Genomic DNA, 25,083 nt, shown 5'->3' on the forward strand with positions numbered 1-25,083 from the left:
TATTCATTGACTTTTTCCACATTTTGTGATGTTACAAAGTGGGATTAAAATGGATTACATTTTCATTTTTTTGTCAACGATCTACCCAAAATACTCTAACGCCAAAGTAGAAGAAAAATTCTAACATTGTAAAAAAAAATATATATATATATATATATATATATATATATATATATATATGGAAAATAAAACACTAATAAATCTTGATTAGATAGGTATTCAACCTCTAGAGACAATGTTAGAACCCTTTTGGTAGCGATTACAGCTGTGAGTTGTTCTGGGTAAATCTGGATTGTACAATACTTGCCCATTATTCTTTAAAGAATTCTCAATTCTTTTGGTTGTTGATAATTTTTTTTAGACAGACGTTTTTAAGTCTTTCCATAGAGTTTCAAGCTGATTAAAGTAAAAACTGTAACTAGGCCACCCAGGAACATTCAAAGTTATCTTGGTCAGCAGCTCCAGTGTATATTGGCCTTGTGTTTGAGGTAATTGTCCTGCTGAAAGGTGAATTTGTCTTCCTGTCTTCCAGTGTGGAACCAAGTTTTCCTATAGGATTTTGCCTGTTCTTTTTATCCTAAAATTTTTTCCTAGTCCTTGCCGATAACAAGCATACCCATAACATGATGCAGCCACCACCATGATAAAAATATGAAGAGTGGTACTCAGTGATGTTGTGGCGAAATCCTACAATGTGTTGTGTTTGATTTGCCCCAAACATAATGCTTTGTATTTAGGACAAAAAGTACATTTCTTTGCTATTTTTTTCATCATTACTTTAATGTCTTATTGCAAACATTCAAATATTTTTATTCTGTACATGCTTCCTTCTTTTCACGCAGTCTTTTATGTTACTAATAAGTAAATACACCAAAGAAAAATATAAACAAAACATGCAACAATTTCAAAGAGTTACGGTTTATATAAGGAAATCAGTTAATTTATATAAATTCATTAGGCCTGGGAATACAGATATGCATCTGTTGGTCACAGATACCTTTAAAAAAAGTAGGCGCCTGGATCAGAAAACAAGTGATTATCTGGTGTGACCACCATTTGATTCATTCAGAGCAACACATCTCCTTCGCATAGAGTTGATCAGGCTGTTGATTGTGGCCTGGGGAATGTTGTCCCACTCCTCTTTAATGGCTGTGCGAAGTTGCTGGATATTGGTGGGAACTGGAACAAGCTGTCGTATATGTCTATCCAGAGCATCCCAAACATGGGTGACATGTCTGGTGAGTATACAGGCCATGGAAGAACTGAAACATTTTCAGCCTCCTGGAATTGTGTACAGATTCTTGTGACATGGGGCTGTGCATTATCGTGCTGAAACATGAAGTGATAGCGGCGGATGAATGGCACAGCAATGGGTTTCAGGATCTCATCACGGCATCTGTCTGCCATCTGTGCGGTACAGTTGAAACCAGGATTCATCCGTGAAGAGCACATTTCTCCAGCGTGCCAGCGGCCATCGAAGGTGAGCATTTGCCAACTGAAGTTGGCTACGGCGCCAAACTGCAAGCAGGGCAAGACCCTGGTGAGGACGACAAGCACATAGATGAGCTTCCCTGAGATAGTTTCTGACAGATAGTGCAAAAATGATTTGGTTGTGCAAACCCACAGTTTCATCAGATGTCCGGGTGGTTGGTCTCAGACGATCCTGCATGCCAATTGCACGCTCCTTCAAAACTTGAGACATCTATGACATTGTGTTGTGACAAAACTGCACATTTGAGAGTGGCCTTTTATTGTCTCCAGCACAAGATGCACCCGTGTAATGATCATGCCGTTTAATCGGCTTCTTGATACACCACACCTGTCAGTTGTATGGATTATTTTGGCAAAGGAGAAATGCTCAGTAACAGGAATGTAAACAAATGTGCAAAACATTTGAAAGAAATCCGATTTTTGAGCGTATGGAACATTTCTGGGATCTTTTATTTCAGCTCATGAAACATGGGACCAACACTGTACATGTTATGTTTGTATTTTTGTTCAGTTTATTTGGTCGTTTCATATCCTTCAGAATGCAAAGGCATAATCTACAATACATCCATAGGACACACTTCAGCTACAGTGTAACCTACCACAGGTTGTGACTTGATATGAGAATACTGTACAGTATGGTGCTCAAGTATGGTTTTAATTTTAATTAACTGTAGGACTAAATGTAGTATCTTATCATACATTTCCTCTGTGCTTTTATGCTGAAACTGACAATAAACATATCATAAATCATTTCAAATGTAAAAAATCAAATATTACATTTGATAAAGTAATAGATGAAATATGTTAAAATGCAAAATAGTCTACCACATATAGGCCTAGTCAGTCACTAATAATCACCATAGAGGATTTGAGTACCGTGGGAATATGGACATATGGCAATTAGGGAATACGCAAAGTGGGACATAGCTTGGACCATGCTACCTCTCCTGTATGACGAAAAATTACACATCATTTGAATATGCTAAGTACTCTAGCTCCTCCCCCATGTCCTATGCTACAGCGCTGTAGGGGTTGGACTGGAGCAGAGCGCAGAATTATGGCCATAAGGAGACGAGACATGAAGGAATTGACGAAACTATAGTTTCACACATTTTTATCGAAGTCACCTCAGGGACTCGAAGCTATTCAACTCCTTGTCCAGATGTGACTTTTTCCAGGACCGTTATGTCAAACATGAAACGACAAAGTTCATGGCAGGAGGATATCGCCCGAAACTTTTCCAGACTTTTTCAAATAAGTACATCGCAGGACCCTGAGAAAACAGAGGAAAGCGAAATCAGGTATGAACCACGCGGTTAACATTGTAACAATAACAATACATCAGTGTCATGGTTTTAATTGTAGTTATTGCAAGATTGTATCAAAACCGCGCTTGAATATGATGTGAAGCACGAGGGCCAGAGATTTGACCGGAGCAGCAGAGACAGTGGTCGCAATCTGTTATATTTTCCATCTATATTGTAGGCTTAGTTAACCGTTCTCTCGATTAACTAACATTATCATTCTGTTTTCTATCAGCAGCGAAGTAGATACATATCTCTACAATGTAACCATATTCATTTGCTATTAATGGCAAAGTAAACAGCATTATGATCGTTAACGTAACGTGCCAGGCAGTGGCGAGTGCGAGAACTGGCACAAATCTGACCATCTGTCACAGTGGAGAAAACAATTGAGTGGTTTATAGTAACCCTCTTCACACAGCTACAATGGTCGCCTTAGAACAAACATGATCGTTTTTGCCTGCTCTGATATAGTAGGGCCGTAATAAACTTGAATAATAAGCATTGTATTTTAAACGCGTAGGCTACTTTTGTGTTATGGAATGATAACGTTCTTTACATGGCAAAACGCTGTACGAAACAGTTCAGTTGTCAGAGGGTGTGTCTATACTCTACCGTATTGCTGCACCTGCCTCAGGTGCCATGTTTTGAGAATCACTGCCCTCTTGAGACTTGTGGGAACTTGATACATATCAAACTGGTTGAGTCAGGGAAGGATTCATACTTATAGAGCCTTCAGAAAGCATTCACACCGCTTCACTTTTTCCACATTTTGTTGTGTTACAAAGTGGGATTAAAATTGATTTCATTGTACAATTTTTTTACACAAAATACTCTAGTGTAAGATTATTATCTTTTTTATTCTGTACAGGCTTCCTTATTTTCACTCTGTCATTTAGGTTAGTTATGTGGAGTAACTACAATTTTGTTGATCCGTCCTCACAGCCATTAAACTCTTAACTGAGTTTTCTCCTCATGGTGAAATCCCTGAGCGGTTTCCATCCTCTCAGGAAACTGAGATAAGAAGGACGCCTGTATCTTTGTAGTGGCGGCGTTGTATTGATACACCACCTAAAGTGCTCAAAGTGATATTCAATGTCTGCTTTTAAATGTTTTACCCATCTACCAATAGGTGCCCTTCTTTGTGAGGCATTGGAAATCCTTCCTGGTCTTTGTAGTTGAATTAATGTTTAAAATGTACTGCTCGGCTCAGGGACCTTACAGATAAATTGTTTGTATGGGGTACAGAGATGTGGTAGTCATTCAAAAATCATGTTAAACACTTATTGCACACACATTGAGTCCATGCAACCTATTATGTGAGTTGTTAACCAATTTTTTTAATTTATGCTTGCCGTAACCAAAGGGTTGAATACTTACTGACTCAAGACATTTCAGCTTTTCATTTGTAAAAATGTAGAAAAACAATTCAAATTTGACATTATGTGGTTTTGTGTGTATGCCAGTGACAAAAAAATCTCAATTCAATTCAATTAATTTTAAATTCCATTTTAAATTCAGGCTGTAACGCAACAAAATATGGAAACATTCAAGGGGTGTGAAGGCACTGTATGTCTCTGTAAAGAGTGTGCCGTCAATATTGCTGTGTTAACAAATGACACGGCAGAAGTGTGTTTGGTTGGGAGGCCCAACGAGTACATCATTTTCAACAACATAGTAGTATTTGGTGTATGGCAATAAACCCACCTGTTAGCCCTCATTCTTCTGCCGATGTGTAGTATAACATCCCTCATGTTCTCTGAGCTGAAGATGCACAGATGCAGATTAGCTATACAGTGCCTTCGGAAAGTACACTGCTCAAAAAAAGAAAGGGAACACTAAAATAACAACGAAATATTCTTATTAAATACTTTTTTCTTTACATAGTTGAATGTGCTGACAACAGAATCACACACAAATTATCAATGGAAATCAAATTTATCAACCCATGGAGGTCTGGATTTGGAGTCACACTCAAAATGAAAGTGGAAAACCACACTACAGGCTGATCCAACTTTGATGTAATGTCCTTAAAACAAGTCAAAATGAGGCTCAGTAATGTGTGTGGCCTCCACGTGCCTGTATGACCTCCCTACAACGCCTGGGCATGCTCCTGATGAGGTGGCAGTCTCCTGAGGGATCTCCTCCCAGACCTGGACTAAAGCATCCGCCAACTCCTGGACAGTCTGTGGATGGAGCGAGACATGATGTCCCAGATGTGCTCAATTGGATTCAGATCTGGGGAACGGGCGGGCCAGTCCATAGCATCAATGCCTTCCTCTTGCAGGAACTGCTGACACACTCCAGCCACACGAGGTCTAGCATTGTCTTGCATTAGGAGGAACCCAGGGCCAACCGCACCAGCATATGGTCTCACAAGGGGTCTGAGGATCTCATCTCGGTACCTAATGGCAGTCAGGCTACCTCTGGCGAGTACATGGAGGGCTGTGCGGCCCCCCAAAGAAATGCCACCCCACACCATGACTGACCCACCGCCAAACCGGTCATGCTGGAGGATGTTGCAGGCAGCAGAACGTTATCCACTGCGTCTCCAGACTCTGTCACGTCTGTCACGTGCTCAGTGTGAACCTGCTTTCATCTGTGAAGAGCACAGGGCGCCAGTGGCGAATTTGCCAATCTTGGTGTTCTCTGGCAAATGCCAAACGTCCTGCACGGTGTTGGGCTGTAAGCACAACCCCCACCTGTGGACGTCGGGCCCTCATACCACCCTCATGGAGTCTGTTTCAGTTTGCAGGGCTCTGGCAGTGCTCCTCCTGCTCTTCCTTGCACAAAGGCGGAGGTAGCGGTCCTGCTGCTGGGTTGTTGCCCTCCTACGGCCTCCTCCACGTTTCCTGATGTACTGGCCTGTCTCCTGGTAGCGCCGCCATGCTCTGGACACTACGCTGACAGACACAGCAAACCTTCTTGCCACAGCTCGCATTGATGTGCCATCCTGGATGAGCTGCACTACCTGAGCCACTTGTGTGGGTAGACTCCGTCTCATGCTACCACTAGAGTGAAAGCACCGCCAGCATTCAAAAGTGACCAAAACATCAGCCAGGAAGCATAGGAACTGAGAAGTGGTCTGTGGTCACCACCTGCAAAACCATTCCTTTATTGGGGGTGTCATGCTAATTGCCTATAATTTAAACCTGTTGTCTATTCCATTTGCACAACAGCATGTGAAATGTATTGTCAATCAGTGTTGCTTCCTAAGTGGACAGTTTGATTTCACAGAAGTGTGATTGACTTGGAGTTACATTGTGTTGTTTAAGTGTTCCCTTTATTTTTTTGAGCAGTGTATTACGACCCCTTGACTTTTTCCACATTTTCTTACATTACAGCCTTATTCTAAAATGAATTAAATAAAACCATTTCCTCGGCAATCTACACACAATAGCCCATAATGAGAAAGCGAAAACAGGTTTTTATAAATGTTTGCGCATTTATTAGAAACAAAAAAAACAGATACCTTATTTACATAAGTATTCAGACCCGTTGCTATGAGACTCTAAATTGACCTCAGGTGCATCCTGTTTCCATTGATCATCCTTGAGATGTTTCTACAACTTGATTGGAGTCCACCTGTGGTAAATTCAATTGATTGTACATGATTTGGAAAGGCACATGCCTGTCTATATAAGGTCCCACAGTTGACAGTCTATGTCAGAGAAAAAAACCAAGCCATGAGGTCAAAGGAATTGTCCATAGAGCTCAGAGACTGGATTGTGTTGAGGCACAGATCTGGGAAAGGGTACCAAAACATTTCTGCAGCATTGAAAGTCCCCAATAGCACAGTGGCTGCCATCATTCTTAAATGGAAGAAGTTTGGAACAACCAAGACTCTTCCTAGAGCTGGCCGCCCGGCCAAACTGAGCAATCGGGGGAGAAGGGCCTTGGTCAGGGAGGTGACCAAGAACCCGATGGTCACTCTGACATAGCTCTAGAGTTCCTCTGTGGAGATGGGAGAATACCTCAGAAGGACAACCATCTCAGCAGCACTCCACCAATTAGGCCTTTATGGTGGAGTGGCCAGACAGAAGCCACACCTCAGTAAAAGGCACATGACAGCCCAACTGGAATTTGCCAAATGGCACTTAAAGACTCTTAGACCATGAGAAACAAGATTCTCTGATCTGATGAAACCAAGTTGAACTCTTTGGTCTGAATGCTAAGCGTCACCTTTGGAGGAAACCTGGCACCATCCCTACGGTGAAGCATGGTGATGGCAGCATTATGCTGTGGTGATGTTTTTTCAGCAGCAGGGACTGGAAGACTAGTCAGGATCGATTCAAAGATGAATGTAGGGAGGTACAGAGAGATCCTTGATGAAAACTTGCTCACCTTCCAACAGGATAACAACCCTAAGCACACAGCCAAGACAACACAGGAGTGGCTTCGGGACAAGTCTCTGAATGTACTTGAATGTCCCAGCCAGAGCCGAGACTTGAACCCGAATATCTCTGGAGAGACCTGAACATGGCTGTGCAGCAACTCTCCCCATTCAACCAGACAGAGCTTGAGAGGTTCTGCAGAGAAGAATGGGAGAAAGTCCCAAAATACAGGTGTGCCAAAATTGTAGCGTCATACCCAAGAAGACTGGACTGTTTGATGGTGCCGAAGAGGATGGCTGCCATTTTATTGGCTCTTAACCAATCATGCTATTGTTTGTTTTTTCACATTGTTTGTAACTTATTTTGTACATAATGTTGCTGCTATCGTGTCTTATGACCGAAAAGAGCATCTGGACATCAGAACAGTGATTACTCACCTCGAATTGGAAAAAAAACGTTTCTGCAATGAGTTGGACGGGAAGGATATAGTCCAAACACACGAACAGGCCCTCATCCCCGGAGAAAGAAACTGAAATCATTAACCGATTTCCTAGTGGCTAATCTGCCTTTGCCATCCTTACTGTTAGCTAACGTTCAATCGCTGGAAAATAAATGGGATGAACCAAGAGCGCGTATATATCCTACCAACGGGACTTTAAAACAGTGATATGTTATGTTTCACCAAGTCGTGGCTGAACGATGATATTAATAACATACGGCTGGTGGGTTATACACTCTATCGGCAGGATAGAACAGCAACCTCTGGTAAGACACGGGGTGGTGGCGTATGTATATTTGTAAACAACAGCTGGTGCACAATATCTAAGAAGTCAAGGTGTTGCTCGCCTGAGGTAGAATGTCTCATGATAAGCTGTAGACCACACTATCTACCTAGAGAGTTTTTATCTGTATTTTTCGTAGCTGTCTACATACAACCACAGACCGATGCTGGCACTAAGACTGCACAATGAGCTGTATACTTCCATGAGAAAACAGGAAAACGTTCATCCAGAGGCAGCGCTTCTAGTGGCCGGGGACTTTGATGCAGTGAAGCTTAAATCAGTTTTACCTAATTTCTGTCAGTATGTTAAATGTGAAACCAGAGAGAAAACATTCTAGACCACCTTTACTCCACACACAGAGACGTGTGCAAAGCTCTCCCTCGCCCCCCATTTGGCAAATCTGAGCATAACTCTATCCTCCTGATTCCTGCTTACAAGCAAAATTAAAGCAGGAAGCACCAGTGACTCGGTCTATAAAAAAGTGGTCAGATGAAGCAGATGCTAAACTACAGGACTGCTTTGCTATCACAGACTGGAACATGTTCAGGGATTCTTCCAGTGCCATTGAAGAATACACCACATCAGTCACTGGCTTCATCAATAAGTTCATTGATGTTCCCACAGTGACTGTACGTACATACCCCAACCAGAAGCCATGGATTACAGGGAACATTCGCACTGAGCTAAAGGGTTGAGGTGCCACTTTCAAAGCTCTAGCCCGGAGGCTTATAAGAAATCTCGTTATGCCCTCCGACGAACCATCAAACAGGCAACGGGTCAATATAGGACAAAGGTCTAATCGTACTTCACTGGCTCCGACACTCGTTGGATGTGGCAGGGCTTGAAAACTATTACAGACTACAAAGGGAAGCACAGCGGAGAGCTGCCCAGTGATACGAGCCTACCAGATAAGCGAAATCACTTCTATGCTCGCTTCGAGGCAAGCAACACTGAAACATGCATGAGAGCATCAGCTGTTCCGGACGACTGTGTGATCACGCTCTCCACAGCCGATGTGAGTAAGACCTTTAAACAGGTCAACATTCACAAGGCCGCAGGGCCAGGCGGATTACCAGGACGTGCACTCCGAGCATGCGCTGACCAACTGGCAGGTGTCTTCACTGACATTTTCAACCTCTCCCTTCAACATGTTTCAAGCAGACCACCATAGTCCCTGTCCCCAAGAACACTAAGGTAACCTGCCTAAATGACTACCGACCCGTAACACTTACATCTATAGCCATAGTGCTTTGAAAGGCTGGTCATGGCTCACATCAACACCCAGAAACCCAGAAACCCTACACCCACTCCAATTGGCATACCACCCCAACAGATCCACAGATGATGCAATCTCTATTGCACTCCACACTGCCCTTTCACACCTGGACAAAAGGAACACCCATGTGAGAATGCTGTTCATGGACTACATCTCAGCGTTCAACACCATAGTGCCCTCAAAGCTCATCACTAAGCTTAGGACCCTGGGACTAAACACCTCCCTCTGCAACTGGATCCTGGACTTCCTGACGGGCTGCCCCCAGGTGGTAAGGGTCAGTAACAACACATCCGCCACGCTGATCATCAACACAGGGGCCCCTCGGGGGTGCGTGCTCAGTCCTCTCCTGTGCTTCTTGTTCACTCATGACTGAATGGCCAGGCATGACTCCAACACCATCATTAAGTTTGCAGATGACACAACAGAGGTAGGCCTGATCAACGACGAGACAGCCTATAGGGAGGAGGTCAGAGACCTGACCGTGTGGTGCAAGGACAACAACCTCTCCCTCAACATGATCAAGACAAAATGAGATGATTGTGGAGTACAGGAAGAGGAGGACCGAGCACGCCCCCATTCTCATCGATGGGGCTGTAGTGGAGCAGGTTGAGAGCTTCAAGTTCCTTGGCGTCCACATCACCAACAAACTAACATGGTACAAACACACCAAGACAGTTATGAAGAGGGCACGACAAAGCCTTTTCCCCCTCAGGAAACTAAAAAGATTTGGCATGGGTCCTCAGATCCTCAAAAGGTTTTACAGCTGCACCAAGAGCATCCTGACTGTTTGCATCACTGCCTGGTATGGCAACTGCTTGGCCCCCGACCGCAAGGCACTACAGAGGGTAGTGTGTACAGCCCAGTACATCACCGGGGCCAAGCTTCCTGCCATCCAGGATCTCTACACCTGGTGGTGTCAGAGGAAGGCCCTAAAAATTGTCCAAGACTCCAGCCACCCTAGTCATAGACTATTCTCTCTGCTACCTCACGGCAAGCGGTACCAGAGCGCCAAGTCTAGGAGTCTGCTAAACAGCTTCTACCCCCAAGCCATAAAACTCCTGAACATCTAATCAAATGGCTTCCCGGACTATTGGCACTGCCCCCCCCCACCCTCTTCTACGCTGCTGCTACTCTCTGTTATTATCTATGCATAGTCACTTTAATCACTACCTACATGTACATATTACCTCGATTACCTCGGCACCGGTGACCCCTGTATATAGCCTCGCTATTGTTATTTTACTGATGCTCTTTAATTACTTGTTACTTTTATCTCTTACTTTATGTTAGGTATTTTCTTAAAACTGCATTGCTGAAAAAAAAGAAAAAAAACCTGCATTTTGGTTAAGGGCTTGTAAGTAAGCATTTCACTGTAAGGTCTACCTACACCTGTTGTCCTTGTCATATGTGACTAATAAAATAACATTTTATTTTATTTGACTCAATGCTGTAATCGCTGCCAAAAGTGCTTCAACAAAGTACTGAGTAAAGGGTCTGAATACCTTTTGTTAATGTGATATATAATTTTTTCTAAAAAAAACAGTTTTTGTTTTGTCGTTATGGGGTACTGTGTGTAGATTGATGAGGGGAAAAAACTATTCAATACGTTTTAGAATAAGACTGTAACCGAACAAAATGTGGGCCTGAATACTTTCCGAAGGCACAGTATTTCCATGAGGAAAGTGACCACCATGGGGCTAACAGTTGTCAAACAATGTCCTGTTGAAGATGGTGGTACTCAGTACTGTAATGTCTACATACCAGTAGTACTGTACACAACTTTAGTGCTCTGCTGCAATGTATGTTTGTTTTCATCCTTTCCTTTCCATCAATGACCGGTGTGCTGCAATGCCAAATGAGTGCCAGGGAGAACCCGACTTCCGCTGTATAAAACAAATGTTGTGCACCTCTGGTTTATTCTTCTAAGAATTATTTTCTCTCCAATCACCAGTGGCCAGCAGAATGGAGTCAACAGCAGCCTCCGCAGGGAGACCAGTGAAGGGGAACCATCGCTGCACCAAGAAGACCTGGAGCTGTCCAAGGTATGGATGTCAAGCAGTGCTGACTGGTCAATCCATACCTGGTGCCCATGACTGTGTACAAATAAACAAGGCTCACACAGAGAGAACCTGTACCACTAACAGTACTGCTGTCAGATGCTGAGTAGGACAGTTGAAGGCGCAGGGCATGTGCTGAGGATTATGATGATTGCATAAGAAGTGGCCCAAGGGGTGTGTGTTGTGAATAAGTAAGGAATCTAACCATCAACCAGGGTGGTTTGGTTTTGCAGTCAGGGCTTAGGGCTCATATTTTCCACATAGCCTACTGCTGGGAAATTATTATGCTGACCCTGGCAGTATATTATTTACACATAACCAGAAATAATTCTAACATAGTTTTTAAAGCCAGCTTTGAAACAGGATTTGCTCCTGGATGTAATTAGACTCAAGTGGTCCTTTTTATAGTAGGGCTGAAATGAATGCCGATCTGTAGCCATCTGTGTAATCTTTCTACCAGACATCCTCAAGCCAAATAAGGACTTACACGTTTCTGGGAAAATAAATACCCCTGTACTGTGCTCGTTAGGCATACGTTTCAGATAGATTATGAAAAAAAAAATCTCTGTTTTCAGTTTCGATTGTTTGTTCTTCTAAATTAAATGCACTATTTATTATGTGGGTTGAATGCTGTAACAACACAGAATACAACAATTTAATAAAAGTCCCATGATGGTAGTGACTGTCCATTACTGCTCATCCCTTATTATTCATTCCAAGCCATCATCTCTATAGCGCTGCTGCCTATGCTATCTGACAAAATCACAATTTTAGTAGTTCTTCAAAGTTAATAAGGCATACTTTTTTGACTGCTGAATACAAACTATCAATCACTTAGATGATGTATTTTCAGTTGGAGATACAGTACTTGGCTTGGGCAGGAGCTCGCTGGAGCTAAGTACCAGCACCTCAAACACTCTTCTACTTGAGACCTCTATAGAATATTATCTCAAAAGTCATGTTTATTTATTTAACCAGGCAAGTCAGTTAAGAACAAATTCTTATTTTCAATGACGACCTAGGAACAGTGGGTTAACTGCCTGTTCAGGGGCAGAACGACAGATTTGTATCTTGTACCTTGTCAGCTCGGGGGTTTGAACTTGCAACCTTCCGGTTACTAGTCCAACGCTCTAACCACTAGGCTACCCTGCCGCCCCATATATTTGGAGCTCCTGCACCTAAATATAAACAGTCCCAGCATCCAAAATGAGTTTCATTCCAAGTCAAGCACTGGATATCTCTCAAATCAACTGTTCTCTATCCCTCTCAATCACACGTTTTTCCGTCTCTTCTCTCTGTGTTTATCGGGGATTTCTGTTGGAGAAGCAGTTTCTGCCTATCTTCATACGGTCTTTGTTTGAATGGTCTGCTGGAAGACATTTCAATAACTGTACACCCACACTGTACACCCCGTAGAAAGGGTGCTGTGTTTTCCATCCAAACAGGACACAGAGTTGTTGCTTGTGTATTGTTGTAATTGTCATTATTACAAATAAATGGTTTTTAAAAATCGGCCGATTAATCGGTATAGGCTTTTTTGGTCCTCCATTAATCGGTATCGGCGTTGAAAAATCATTGGTCGACCTCCAGTTCTTAGCACATTTAATAAAGGGGTCTTTTCAGACCACACAGAGAGGCTAGCAGCTAATAAGGAACCATGTGAGAGACGAGGAGGGGTTGAAGAGAGGAAATGGGGGACAAGAGGAGGCGGAAGAGATTAAGGGGTAGAGAGAATTCTCAAGGCTATGAATATAGCTTGTTTTGTCATTTTTTAAAACATTTGAACATGTTGACCTTACAATAGGGTTGAGTGAATGTGTTGCTAACAAGCACTGTTGGCCACACTTGATAACTTGAAAATTAGCACAAGCATCAACTCTACAAATTGTGTCCTATTTGGATGGAAAATACAGCACCCTTTCTACGGGGTGTACAGTGTGTCAAAAAAGATACACATCAATAACACTATTTGATATGTCAAATAACACAACATAATCTGTTTCAGTAGCTATAGTTATCTAGCTACCTATATAGCTAGGTGTCATCTAAAATAACCATAATTTATAAGACAGTTCTTAATTGATTAATGGTGGTCGGACCCATCTATGTGAAGCTAGCCACAATAAGGATTAGCCACACTAGTGGACTTTGCGGTTAGCCTTAAAAATAAAAGTATGGCATAATTTTACTATTTGTGTTCATTTGCATCACTGTCAATGAAATACTTTTATTTTGAAGTCAAACTGCAAATTCCACTATTGTACCTTATCCTGTGGCTAGCTTCACAACACATAATCCGTTCCGGTCGAGCCTCACTAGCCAGATGAAGCTAGCGGGCTGCTTATAATGTTAGCTTTGGGCAACAGGGTTAAGTAGCTGGCTAGCTATTTATTTTCATGAACTGCAGTTCAATTTCAATAGGCGAACAACAAGTGTCAACCTAGCTAATACTTACTCACAAGGATCCCTAAAACATTGCTAAGAATCATGTAAATGACTGCAGTTTCTACTGGTCATTGTTTTCAGGCTGGTTGTATTGGCGCTAGCTAGGTATCAAACTAAAGCTAGCTACACCAGAAGTTGCGGTCGAACAAATGATGCTTTATTACCAACGCGGTATTGTAAACACAGCGTTCGTGGCCGGTGTTTGCTTGTTTACATATTTTTTTGTACAGCTCTGACAGTGCTACTGTATCCTTTTTGACACGCAAAGACCCAAACGGTGTTCCATAGTATGTATGTGTGGAAGCTAATAGCAGTGACGCTACTACTGTGTAACTCCGATAGGGCAACATCTGAAAAATAGCGCAATAGTGTGTACCGGTGCTCGACCAGTCGGTGAAAGCCAACATCACCCACGACAGAGAACGGTTGATTGTCAACGGCAATGAATTCCATTATCTTGGTTTTAATGGATTTCGCCTTTGAGTTGTCTCGCTGAAATGTTCTTACTCTCTCAAATGACTGATTGACTTGTTGACTGCTCGATCCACACAGCAGACATTGTGGACTAGGTTAGGAATGCTGTGTTGCACGTGTAGCGCAACATTTTACTTGTCGTTATTATGTCCCGTACCTACTTATATAGGTATGTGTAGCGTGGTTCGTTCTGAGTTGTGTACTATTAATTAGGACGCTGCCACAACTGGAGGTCTGCAAGTTAAATAATTTTTATTTGCCTTGCACACGAAGAGACAACACACATTATGTTAACCCTTGGCCCAGTCCTAGCTCTCAGGCACCTGCACAAGCACATGGACACTCACTCAAACACTGTCCCAAGTACTCACAAGTTACAATAGATACCCTAGTTAGCGAGCTTTGTGAAACTTGTTAACATGAATCTTTATATTATCCACATTGTAACAAACTTATGGTAGCATAACAGTACATTGTGTAACATTATGACGGTTTTATATTAAACAATTTCGGAGCCAAGGACAACATACCTTGCTAGCCGAAGGTCAGGCAAAAGAGAGCAATAAGGGGGTATGGAAATACAGATAACCCACGATGGGACAAACCAAAATATACAAAACTTTTACAATCACATGTATGTACAATATTGATATGAAAAAGTGCTTGTACACCAAAGAAAAACATTAGCTATGCAGCTGTAATTAAATAAATAAATACACTGAATTATTATTATTATTAGCAAATTATTAACATCCCCTCTTGACCTGTCCTATTTGAATTGGTCCTTGTGTGCAACTTGGTGCATAATCTAGGGGAACAACATCACACTGCTACATATGCACGGTAGCTGTGACATCGGTTTTAAAGATCTGTGTTAAACTAGACATCGCGCCGATGTCAATGTTGGTATTTTTAGCTAACATCGACCGATTCCGATATGTTCACTGATATATCGTGCATCCCTAATTGTGACTAGAACCTAACCAATAATAAACACCTCCCTTTAAAGGGTACCTACTCTAAGGAGGTCATAAAACAGTCATACACATTCATAAGCAGTGGGTAAGCATTTTACAAATGTTTACGCTTCTGTCAAGACCAGCAAGTTGACATTTCCGTTGTCACTTACGGTAGGTGTACTGCAATGACCAGCTTGGGGTCGCTGACCTAAGCATTTATGAAATGCCTGTTTTTCTTAGATATGTGTTATGTATGGATCCTTCAAATAAAGTGTTACCATCCCCTCTGTCAAACAGCAAAGCAACATTAGCATCTTCCCTCATTTTCAATTTGCTCTGTGCTCGGTCTTAGCTATAGCATGCTGAGTTTTCCTGACTTGTCACCCTCTTCCTCTGTAAAGGTTGTTCTTGGAAATATTAACTAGGTCAGCGGCAGCAACAGAAAATAGGAGGTTGCTTTTCTCCTTCGGTTTGTTGGCTTTGTCAGCTGGCCAAACAAGCAGAGAATGAGCTCATCAAAACACACTCCCCTAGCTCACGGCCGGCCGCCCTTTCAGCCCTCATCAACATCCTGCGGAGCGTCTCGCCACAGAAATAGTGGAAGGAATAGAGGGAGTTATAGTGGAAGGAATAGAGGGAGTTATAGAGGGAGTTATAGGGGGAGTTATAGAGGGGATGAATAGAGGGAGTTATAGGGAGTTATAGGGGGAATGGGGATGAGGGGGGATAGAGGGGGAGGGTTATAGAGGGAGTTATAGAGGGAAGGGGAACAGAGGGGGAATAAAGGGAGTTATAGAGGGAGTTATAGAGGGAGGAATAGTGAGTTATATAGGGGGATAGAGGGAGTTATAGAGGAGTTATAGAGGGAGGGGATGAGTTATATAGGGGGAATAGAGGGAGTTATAGAGGGAAGAAGGAAAGGGAGTTATAGAGGGGAGGAATAGAGGGGGATAGAGGGAGTTATAGAGGGGATGAAGGAGGGGGAATAGAGGGAGTTATAGAGGGAAGAATAAAGGGAGTTATAGAGGGAGTTATAGAGGGAGGAATAGAGTGAGTTATATAGGAGGGAATAGAGGGAGTTATAGAGGAAGTTATAGAGGGGGCAATAGAGGGATTTATAGATATGAATTTATATTTATTGAAATTGTCTCAAAACACTACAAAAAAACAACAAAAGAAAATAACAAACAAATAAATCAAAAACAGAAACTGAGAAACAGAAGACAGACAGTACATGGGGCGGCAGGGTAGCCTAGTGGTTAGAGCGTTGCACTAGTAACCGGAAGGTTGCAAGTTCAAACCCCCGAGCTGACAAGGTACAAATCTATCGTTCTGCCCCTGAACAGGCAGTTAACCCACTGTTCCTAGGCCGTCATTGTAAATAAGAATGTTCTTAACTGACTTGCCTAGTTAAATAAAGGTAAAAAATAAAAATAAATGGAGGAGGGGGAGAGGGGGGCAAGACAGAGAATACATGGGGTTAAGACGTGTCGAACAGTAAAATATTATGGGAGTCCAGTAGGACAGGAGACAGTGAGTCCAGTAGGACAGTGAGTCCAGTAGGGCAGGAGAGACAGTGATTCCAGTAGGACAGGAGAGACGGTGAGTCCAGTAGGACAGGAGAGACGGTGAGTCCAGTAGGACAGGAGAGACGGTGAGTCCAGTAGGACAGGAGAGACGGTGAGTCCAGTAGGACCGGAGAGACAGTGAGTCCAGGACCGGAGAGACAGTGAGTCCAGTACCGGAGGCAGTGAGGAGAGACAGTGAGTCCAGTAGGGCAGGAGAGACAGTGAGTCCAGAGACAGTGAGTCCAGTCCAGTAGGAGAGACAGTGAGTCCAGTAGGAAAGGAGAGACAGTGATTTCAGTAGGACAGGAGAGACAGTGATTCCATGGGGGAAGACGGTGAGTCCAGTAGGACAGGAGAGACGGGAGTCCAGTAGGACAGGAGAGACAGTGAGTGCCAGAGAGGGTCCAGTAGGGAGAGACGGTGAGTCCAGTAGGACCGGAGAGACAGTGAGTCGAGTAGGACAGTGAGTCCAGTAGGGCAGGAGAGACAGTGATTCCAGTAGGACAGGAGAGACAGTGAGTCCAGTCCAGTAGGACAGGAGAGACGGTGAGTCCAGTAGGACCGGAGAGACAGTGAGTCGAGTCCAGTAGGACAGTGAGTCCAGTAGGGCAGGAGAGACAGTGAGTCCAGGAGAGACAGTGAGTCCAGTCCAGTAGGGCAGGAGAGACAGTGAGTCCAGTAGGACAGGAGAGACAGTGATTTCAGTAGGACAGGAGAGACAGTGATTCCAGTAGGACAGGAGAGACGGTGAGTCCAGACCGGAGGACAGTGAGGAGAGACAGTGAGTCCAGTAGGACAGGAGAGACAGTGAGTCCAGTAGGACAGTGAGTCCAGTAGGACAGGAGAGACAGTGAGTCCGGTAGGGCAGGAGAGACAATTAAAACACTAGACCACTGACAGGAGAGACTGAGTCCTACTGAGAGACACTGAGTCCGGTAGGGCAGGGAGAGACTAAAACACTAGACTCACTGACTCACTGTCTCTCCTGGACTCACTGTCTCTCCTATCCTCACTGGACTCACTGTCCTCTGTCCTACTGGACTCACTGTCTCTCCTGTCCTACTGGACTCACTGTCTCTATTGTTCTACTGGACTCAGTCTCTCCTGCCCTACTGGACTCACTGTCTTACTGGACTCACTGTCTCTCCTGTCCTACTGAACTCACGGTCTCTCCTGTCCTACTGGACTCACTAGGACAGGAGAGACAGTGAGTCCAGTAGGACAGGAGAGACAGTGAGTCCAGTAAGACAGTGGGTCCAGTAGGACAGGAGAGAAAGTGAGTCCAGTAGGACAGGGGAGACAGTGAGTCCAGTAGGACAGTGAGTCCAGTAGGGCAGGAGAGACAGTGAGTCCAGTAGGACAGGAGAGACAGTGAGTCCAGTAGGACAGGAGAGACAGTGATTCCAGTAGGACAGGAGAGACAGTGAGTCCAGTAGGACAGGAGAGACGGTGAGTCCAGTAGGACAGGAGAGACGGTGAGTCCAGTAGGACCGGAGAGACAGTGAGTCGAGTAGGACAGTGAGTCCAGTAGGGCAGGAGAGACAGTGAGTCCAGGAGAGACAGTGAGTCCAGTAGGGCAGGAGAGACAGTGAGTCCAGTAGGACAGGAGAGACAGTGATTCCAGTAGGACAGGAGAGACAGTGAGTCGAGTAGGACAGCGAGTCCAGTAGGGCAGGAGAGACAGTGAGTCCAGGAGAGACAGTGAGTCCAGTAGGGCAGGAGAGACAGTGAGTCCAGTAGGACAGGAGAGACAGTGATTCCAGTAGGACAGGAGAGACGGTGATTCCAGTAGGACAGGAGAGACGGTGAGTCCAGTAGGACAGGAGAGACGGTGAGTCCAGTAGGACAGGAGAGACGGTGAGTCCAGTAGGACCGGAGAGACAGTGAGTCGAGTAGGACAGTGAGTCCAGTAGGGCAGGAGAGACAGTGAGTCCAGTAGGACAGGAGAGACAGTGAGTCCAGTAGGGACGGAGAGACAGTGAGTCCAGTAGGGCAGGAGAGACAGTGAGTCCAGTAGGACAGGAGAGACAGTGAGTCCAGTAGGGCAGGAGAGACAGTGAGTCCAGTAGGGCAGGAGAGACAGTGAGTCCAGTAGGGCAGGAGAGACAGTGAGTCCAGTAGGACAGGAGAGACAGTGTGTCCAGTAGGGCAGAGAGACAGTGAGTCCAGTAGGGCAGGAGAGACAGTGAGTCCAGTAGGACAGGAGAGACAGTGAGTCCAGTAGGACAGACAGTGAGAGACGGTGAGTCCAGTAGGACAGGAGAGACAGTGAGTACAGTAGGACCTGAGTCCAGACAGGAGAGGTCCTCACTGTCACTGTCCATCTTCCTGACTGACTCACTGTCTTCCTGGACAGTGAGTCCAGTAGGGCAGGAGAGAACTCACAGTGAGTCTCTCCTGCCCAGGAGAGACAGTGAGTCCTAGTAGGACAGGAGAGACAGTGAGTCCAGTAGGACAGGAGAGACAGTGAGTCCAGTAGACAGGGAGACAGTGAGTCCAGTAGGACAGGGGAGACAGTGAGTCCAGTAGGACAGGGGAGACAGTGAGTCCAGTAGGACAGGGGAGACAGTGAGTCCAGTAGGACAGGGGAGACAGTGAGTCCAGTAGGACAGGAGAGACAGTGAGTCCAGTAGGACAGTGAGTCCAGTAAGACAGGAGAGACAGTGAGTCCAGTAGGACAGGAGGACAGTGAGTCCAGTAGGACAGGAGAGACAGTGAGTCCAGTAGGACAGGAGGACAGTGAGTCCAGTAGGGCAGGAGAGACAGTGAGTCCAGTAGGACCGGAGAGACAGTGAGTCCAGTAGGGCAGGAGAGACAGTGAGTCCAGTAGGACAGGAGAGACAGTGAGTCCAGTAAGACAGTGAGTCCAGTAGGGCAGGAGAGACAGTGAGTCCAGTAGGGCAGGAGAGACAGTGTGTCCAGTAGGGCAGGAGAGACAGTGAGTCCAGTAGGGCAGGAGAGACAGTGAGTCCAGTAGGGCAGGAGAGACAGTGAGTCCAGTAGGACAGGAGAGACAGTGAGTCCAGTAGGACAAGAGAGACAGTGAGTCCAGTAGGACAGTGAGTACAGGAGGACAGTGAGTCCAGTAGGGCAGGAGAGACAATTAAAACACTAGACTCACTGTCTCTCCTGTCCTACTGGACGCACTGTCTCTCCTGCCCTACTGGACTCACTGTCTTACTGGACTCACTGTCTCTCCTGGACTCACTGTCTCTCCTGTCCTACTGGACTCACTGTCCTCCTGTCCTACTGGACTCACTGTCTCTCCTGTCCTACTGGACTCACTGTCCTCCTGTCCTACTGAACTCACTGTCTCTATTGTTTTACTGGACTCAGTCTCTCCTGCCCTACTGGACTCACTGTCTTACTGGACTCACTGTCAGACCTGAGTCCAGTAGGACTGAGACTGAGTCCAGTCTGGGTCCTAGGACAGGAGAGAAAGTGAGTCCAGTAGGACAGGGAGACAGTGAGTCCAGTAGGACAGGAGAGACAGTGAGTCCAGTAAGACAGTGGGTCCAGTAGGACAGGAGAGACAGTGAGTCCAGTAGGACAGGAGGACAGTGAGTCCAGTAGGACAGGAGAGACAGTGAGTCCAGTAGGACAGGAGGACAGTGAGTCCAGTAGGACAGGAGGACAGTGAGTCCAGTAGGACAGGAGGACAGTGAGTCCAGTAGGACAGGAGGACAGTGAGTCCAGGAGGACAGTGAGTCCAGTAGGACAGGAGAGACAGTGAGTCCAGTAGGACAGGAGAGACAGTGAGTCCAGTAGGACAGGAGGACAGTGAGTCCAGTAGGACAGGAGAATGGTGGTGGGATCGCAGGGCAGAGTGTAAGTTTACATCTGGATTAGAAGGACATTTGGGGACTATTTATGCCTATTCTCTCGATCAGTTCAGAGAGATTGTCTGGCCTCAGTGCCCTTTAATGACAATGTCATGGAATCATGCCTGCCCAAAAAGTTTTATTTCTATAAAGTTTACATGGCTGGCGATGTTTTTGACCTATAGAAGACCAGGACCAAGACCTATAGAAGACTACTTTTTGGGAGTATTAAAAATATATGATTTGCGCTGAATAACCATTTGATATTTATTTGATGTAAGTCTGTGAGACATGGTGGTGTGCTAAATCCAATCCCAGCCATGGGAGACATCCCCTGTCTGTCTGTGTGTTCTCATCCTTTGTGATGAGCTGAAGGATAATTGAATGAGATGTTCACTTAAGGCCTCTCTGTGAAGGGTGAAGCACACACAGTGATACCAGAGCTAGTTCACTGGTTGAAGCTGTCCCAGAAGAGGTATTGTGCCCATATGCTGAAGGACAATGGGCTTTATGTCCATGTAATGGTTATAATATTACATGTTAATATGAATTCATTTGAATGCCTTTCCTTCATAATGTTCTCAGAGGACTGGAGGAACAAAGCAACATGGTTAAAACCTTTCCAATCCTTTCACCTACAAGCAAACGAAGAGAGGAGTATTGAGAATCCGCTCCTCACTCTGTGGTCCATTGTGTCTGGACCTTGACAGCCGCTGTCTGATTGATTTGGTGACCCTAATTCTGCCCCCTTCCCCCCAGCCCCCACATCCTAAGATTTGTCATGCTAAAAGCTAGTAGCACATTGCTTTGTGTCTCCTTGTGGATACTGTAGTCTCAAGGCAGGAAGTGATTTACAGTAGCTGAGGAAGTAAACAAAACCACAACATGAGTGTATGTTTTAATTGTTGACTACTAATGGCCAGAGAGTGAAGGATGTCTATATACATGTGGGTGGGGTGAGTGTTTCCCATGAGTTTCCTCCTACATGTTACAAACAACATTTGGCCAAAACAGACAACATTTGAATAGGGTAATAACGTTGGGGGACTTTTCGATTGAAGATTAACCTAGTGGGAAAAACAAATAAAAATGTCATCATAATTACATCATTTTGTCATGACGTCATTTCCACTAGTTTTACCTGCTGGGAATGGTTCAATTAGACAGCCTTGATTAGTATTCGGTGCAGGAATGGTTTAGGTTGACAATGGCGATGACATAAATGCAGCAGAAGGATGTATGTGGTGCTCTTTTCCCTCTGCATTACTCATGCGGAGACTTACGGATGTGCAGCATGCTGTAAACACCGGCCCCATCTCTTTTACTACCCTGGCGGATTGCTGCGGTGCTGAGAGAGTTAACTGCATTGTGGGCAGGGCTATGGGGGAGGGGAGTGCTGTGTGTTTCATAGACACATTTGCATTAGAGAGCAGTTGCTGCCACTTAGCTGCTGTTGCTGTAGAGGGCACAGCCGATGGAAAGAGAAGAGGGAGAAAGACAGTTTACCGGCTTTTCATGGGAATCTCACTCTGCTCTCATCCCGTTCTACCCTTTTGCCAGGGTGCTGCTGTGTACTGCTTTGCCAGTGGCAAGCCTGCGGCTGAGAAAGTTCATCTGATTTGCTTTCACACACACCCCTCTCTTTCTCTCTCTCTCTTTTTTTGTGTCATTGTCTTGGGGTTCCAGGCATTCCAAGGCACGGAAGAAGAGGGAGATGTAAGGGAAGGAGTGCTAGGAGAGGCATTGGAGGACAGAGAGTGCCAGGGAAAGGAGAAAGGAGGAGAGGGCAGCAGCAGCATATCGGACCAGCCCCTCGTCCCACCCCCCTCAGTGGACTCTGTGCCTTGTTCTCCGGCGAGCCCCCCGGGAGCCGGCTCTCCCACGCGTCCTCCCCCTTTAGATGCCTTCTTCAGGAGACTGGGGAGTCTATTCCACTTCAAGGCTGAACCCGCCACAGCAGTCCAGCAGCAGGAGGAACAGCAGGCAGAGGAGGGAGAAGAAGGACAAGAGGAGGAAACTGCATTAGCAGTGGTGTCTATTGAGCCAGACCTCTCAGGAATGACATGTGGTGCAGAGGGGGACCAGGACCACTGTGACTCCGCCGGGAGTCTGACGGGAGGAAAGGACACTCGACACACAGAGACAGAGGACAGGAGAGAGGGAGAGTCTGACCTACACAGTGTATCGACATCCACAAGGAGTCCAACACACACAGACCTGGAGAAACCGTGAGTACTGTACTTCCTTCGTGTGTGTGTGTGTGTGTGTGTGTGCGTGCGTGCGTGCGTGCGTGCGTGCGTGTGAATGTGTATAATGGTTGAAGGACAGTCATAACTTACAACTCCCTTAGATGTTTATCTATGTAACTCTCAATGTATGTGCACAACAAACTAGACATATTTTTGTTAATCCTAAACCTCAGTTTCTCGCCCTTTCTTGGATTGTTTCCGGAACGGCACTTTGAGTTTCCTAAGACCCAGTGTAGTAATACGAGTATCTTGGACGGCTTAAAGCAGAATTGGGACAATAACAACATCCAGGAAGTGTAAAGACCCTGGACAGACCTTCCATTGTAGCCTGACCTTAACGGGGGACACACTTCAAAGGCAGCCTTAGTGGACCTGCTGGTAATTAGCAGTAGTGGTGCCAGGCCTGGAATGTATACTAGAGGTTGGAGGTGCCCCTGGGCATGGGTGTTGGCACTCCTTGGCACCAGCGACGATCACCAATGTGAGCAGGAGCGTGCGGACAGGCTCTGCCCCGATATGGAACCTTACACCATCGCATGGTGGGATGAATGAACCCTTGAGGCGCCGCAGAATGTTTGGGATACAACAGGTCTGTGTTGCGGCACCCGTACTGTTTGACAGTGCTGCCTTTCATGTGACTGCCAAACCAGAAGTAGGATGAAGTGCCACTAGACACGGATCTATAATCAGTTTAGCATTTCTTCTCTAATGGTTAAAGTTAGTATTTAGGGGGATGGTAAACTGATCTTGGATCTGTGCCTATGAAGATGTTGGGCAATCTAGGTTCATGGTTGCTGCTCCACCCGAAGGAGAGGAGCTGAGCTCTTGGATCATATCAGGACAATGCTAACATCTTTATGTAAACCCACAGCCAGTTTAAAGAGGAAGGAGCCTTTTACTTAGCCCTAATCCTCCTCAGTTACCTCAGGTTGACCCCATGGAGAAAACTACTGATTTGTGTAGCTCACCATTATCCAAACTGGTTTGTCTTTACACTGGACTCAATGCATCCAGAGGGATAGGTTGCCAAGGTCAGCATTCATCAGTTGGAAGTGCTCCACGGTACAGTAGCTGATGGGAGTGGTAAAGATAAGAGAGGCTAATGCATATACAGCAGGATAGTAGTGCTTTATAGATAAGTGCTATTTAGCAGCAGACGAGCTGTCACAAATCAAGTCAGTACTCAGAAGGGACAACCTATTCTTCTTAAGTCTCCTGGAGACTCCTCTCAAACCTAAATACTATTGGTCAGTGATTGAAATGTGCAGTTCTTTATTGTGTGTGTTTTGCCCACAGTGGTAGCTGGGTCTTAAATGAACAGCTGTGACAACTTTCTCTTTCTCTCTCCCTAGTCCCTGGGCTATATTTTAACACCCTGTCCATGCCAATGTCAGCCAGGAGGGATGTCTTCAAATTAGAGGTCGACCGATTAATCGGAATGGCCGATTAATTAGGGCCGATTTCAAGTTTTCATAACAATCGGAAATCGGTATTTTTGGGCGCCGATTTCCGATTATTAAAAAAATATATATATATATTTTATTTTTTACACCTTTTATTTAACTAGGCAAGTCAGTTAGAACTGAAAAATTGGGGAGAAAAAAGGGGTAAAATTATAAAAAATAAAAATAAATAAGTGTTAATTCAGTCCTGTTGTAATTGTCATTATTACAAATAACAAAATAAAAAAAGCGGACGATTAATCGGTATCTGCTTTTTTTGGTCCTCCAATAATCGGTATCGGTATCGGCGTTGAAAAATTGATGGTTCAGTCTCTCTGAGGATAGACTATGTTGGACTTGACATTTTCCTCTAAAATGCTGTTTTCAGGGCCTGTTCGGGTTTTAGCCTGTGGGTATTTAGGTTGGCACAAAGGTAGACAGAGTTGTCCCTGGACCAGCAATGGGTAATACATTTCTGCCCTCTGCCTATCAGATCAGATTACGCTGATGTGTTTGTGTGTGTCAGCACTGAGAGGTGACCAACCATGACTATGCACCACATAAACACATGCTATGTTCTTCTACACACATACAGTGGGGCAAAAAAGTATTTAGTCAGCCACCAATTGTGCAAGTTCTCCCACTTGGGAGAGGCCTGTAATTTTCATCATAGGTACACTTCAACTATGACAGACAAAATGAGAAGAAAAAAAATCCTGAAAATCAGCGTTTAGGAGCAGTTGGAGGCCATGGAAGGAGTGTTGTATGGCATTGAAGCTCATTTGGAGATTAGTTAACACAGTGTCCAAAGAAGGGCCAGATTTATACAGAATGGTGTCGTCTGCGTAGAGGTGGATCAAGGAATCACTCGTAGCAAGAGC

The 25,083-nt window shown here is 44.9% G+C and overlaps 1 protein-coding gene across 3 annotated transcripts in view; it reads left to right on the forward strand.

The window, feature by feature from the left end:
* Window positions 1–2,493: 2,493 nt before the first annotated feature.
* The window catches only part of LOC115135978 (uncharacterized), a 98,688-nt gene continuing 76,098 nt past the window's right edge, over window positions 2,494–25,083 (forward strand). The window contains exons 1-3 of one of the 3 annotated variants that reach the window (XM_065023733.1): window positions 2,494–2,792; window positions 11,139–11,229; window positions 22,198–22,739. In XM_065023733.1, coding sequence (XP_064879805.1) covers window positions 2,677–2,792; window positions 11,139–11,229; window positions 22,198–22,739 — 749 coding nt within the window. In that variant the 5' untranslated portion in view covers window positions 2,494–2,676. The remainder of the gene's footprint in view (window positions 2,793–11,138; window positions 11,230–22,197; window positions 22,740–25,083) is intronic. The other 2 variants (XM_029671260.2, XM_029671259.2) reach the window with 2 other exon arrangements.

Source organism: Oncorhynchus nerka, linkage group LG10 (assembly GCF_034236695.1).
Source record: "Oncorhynchus nerka isolate Pitt River linkage group LG10, Oner_Uvic_2.0, whole genome shotgun sequence".
In the NCBI taxonomy this organism is placed as follows: domain Eukaryota; kingdom Metazoa; phylum Chordata; class Actinopteri; order Salmoniformes; family Salmonidae; genus Oncorhynchus; species Oncorhynchus nerka.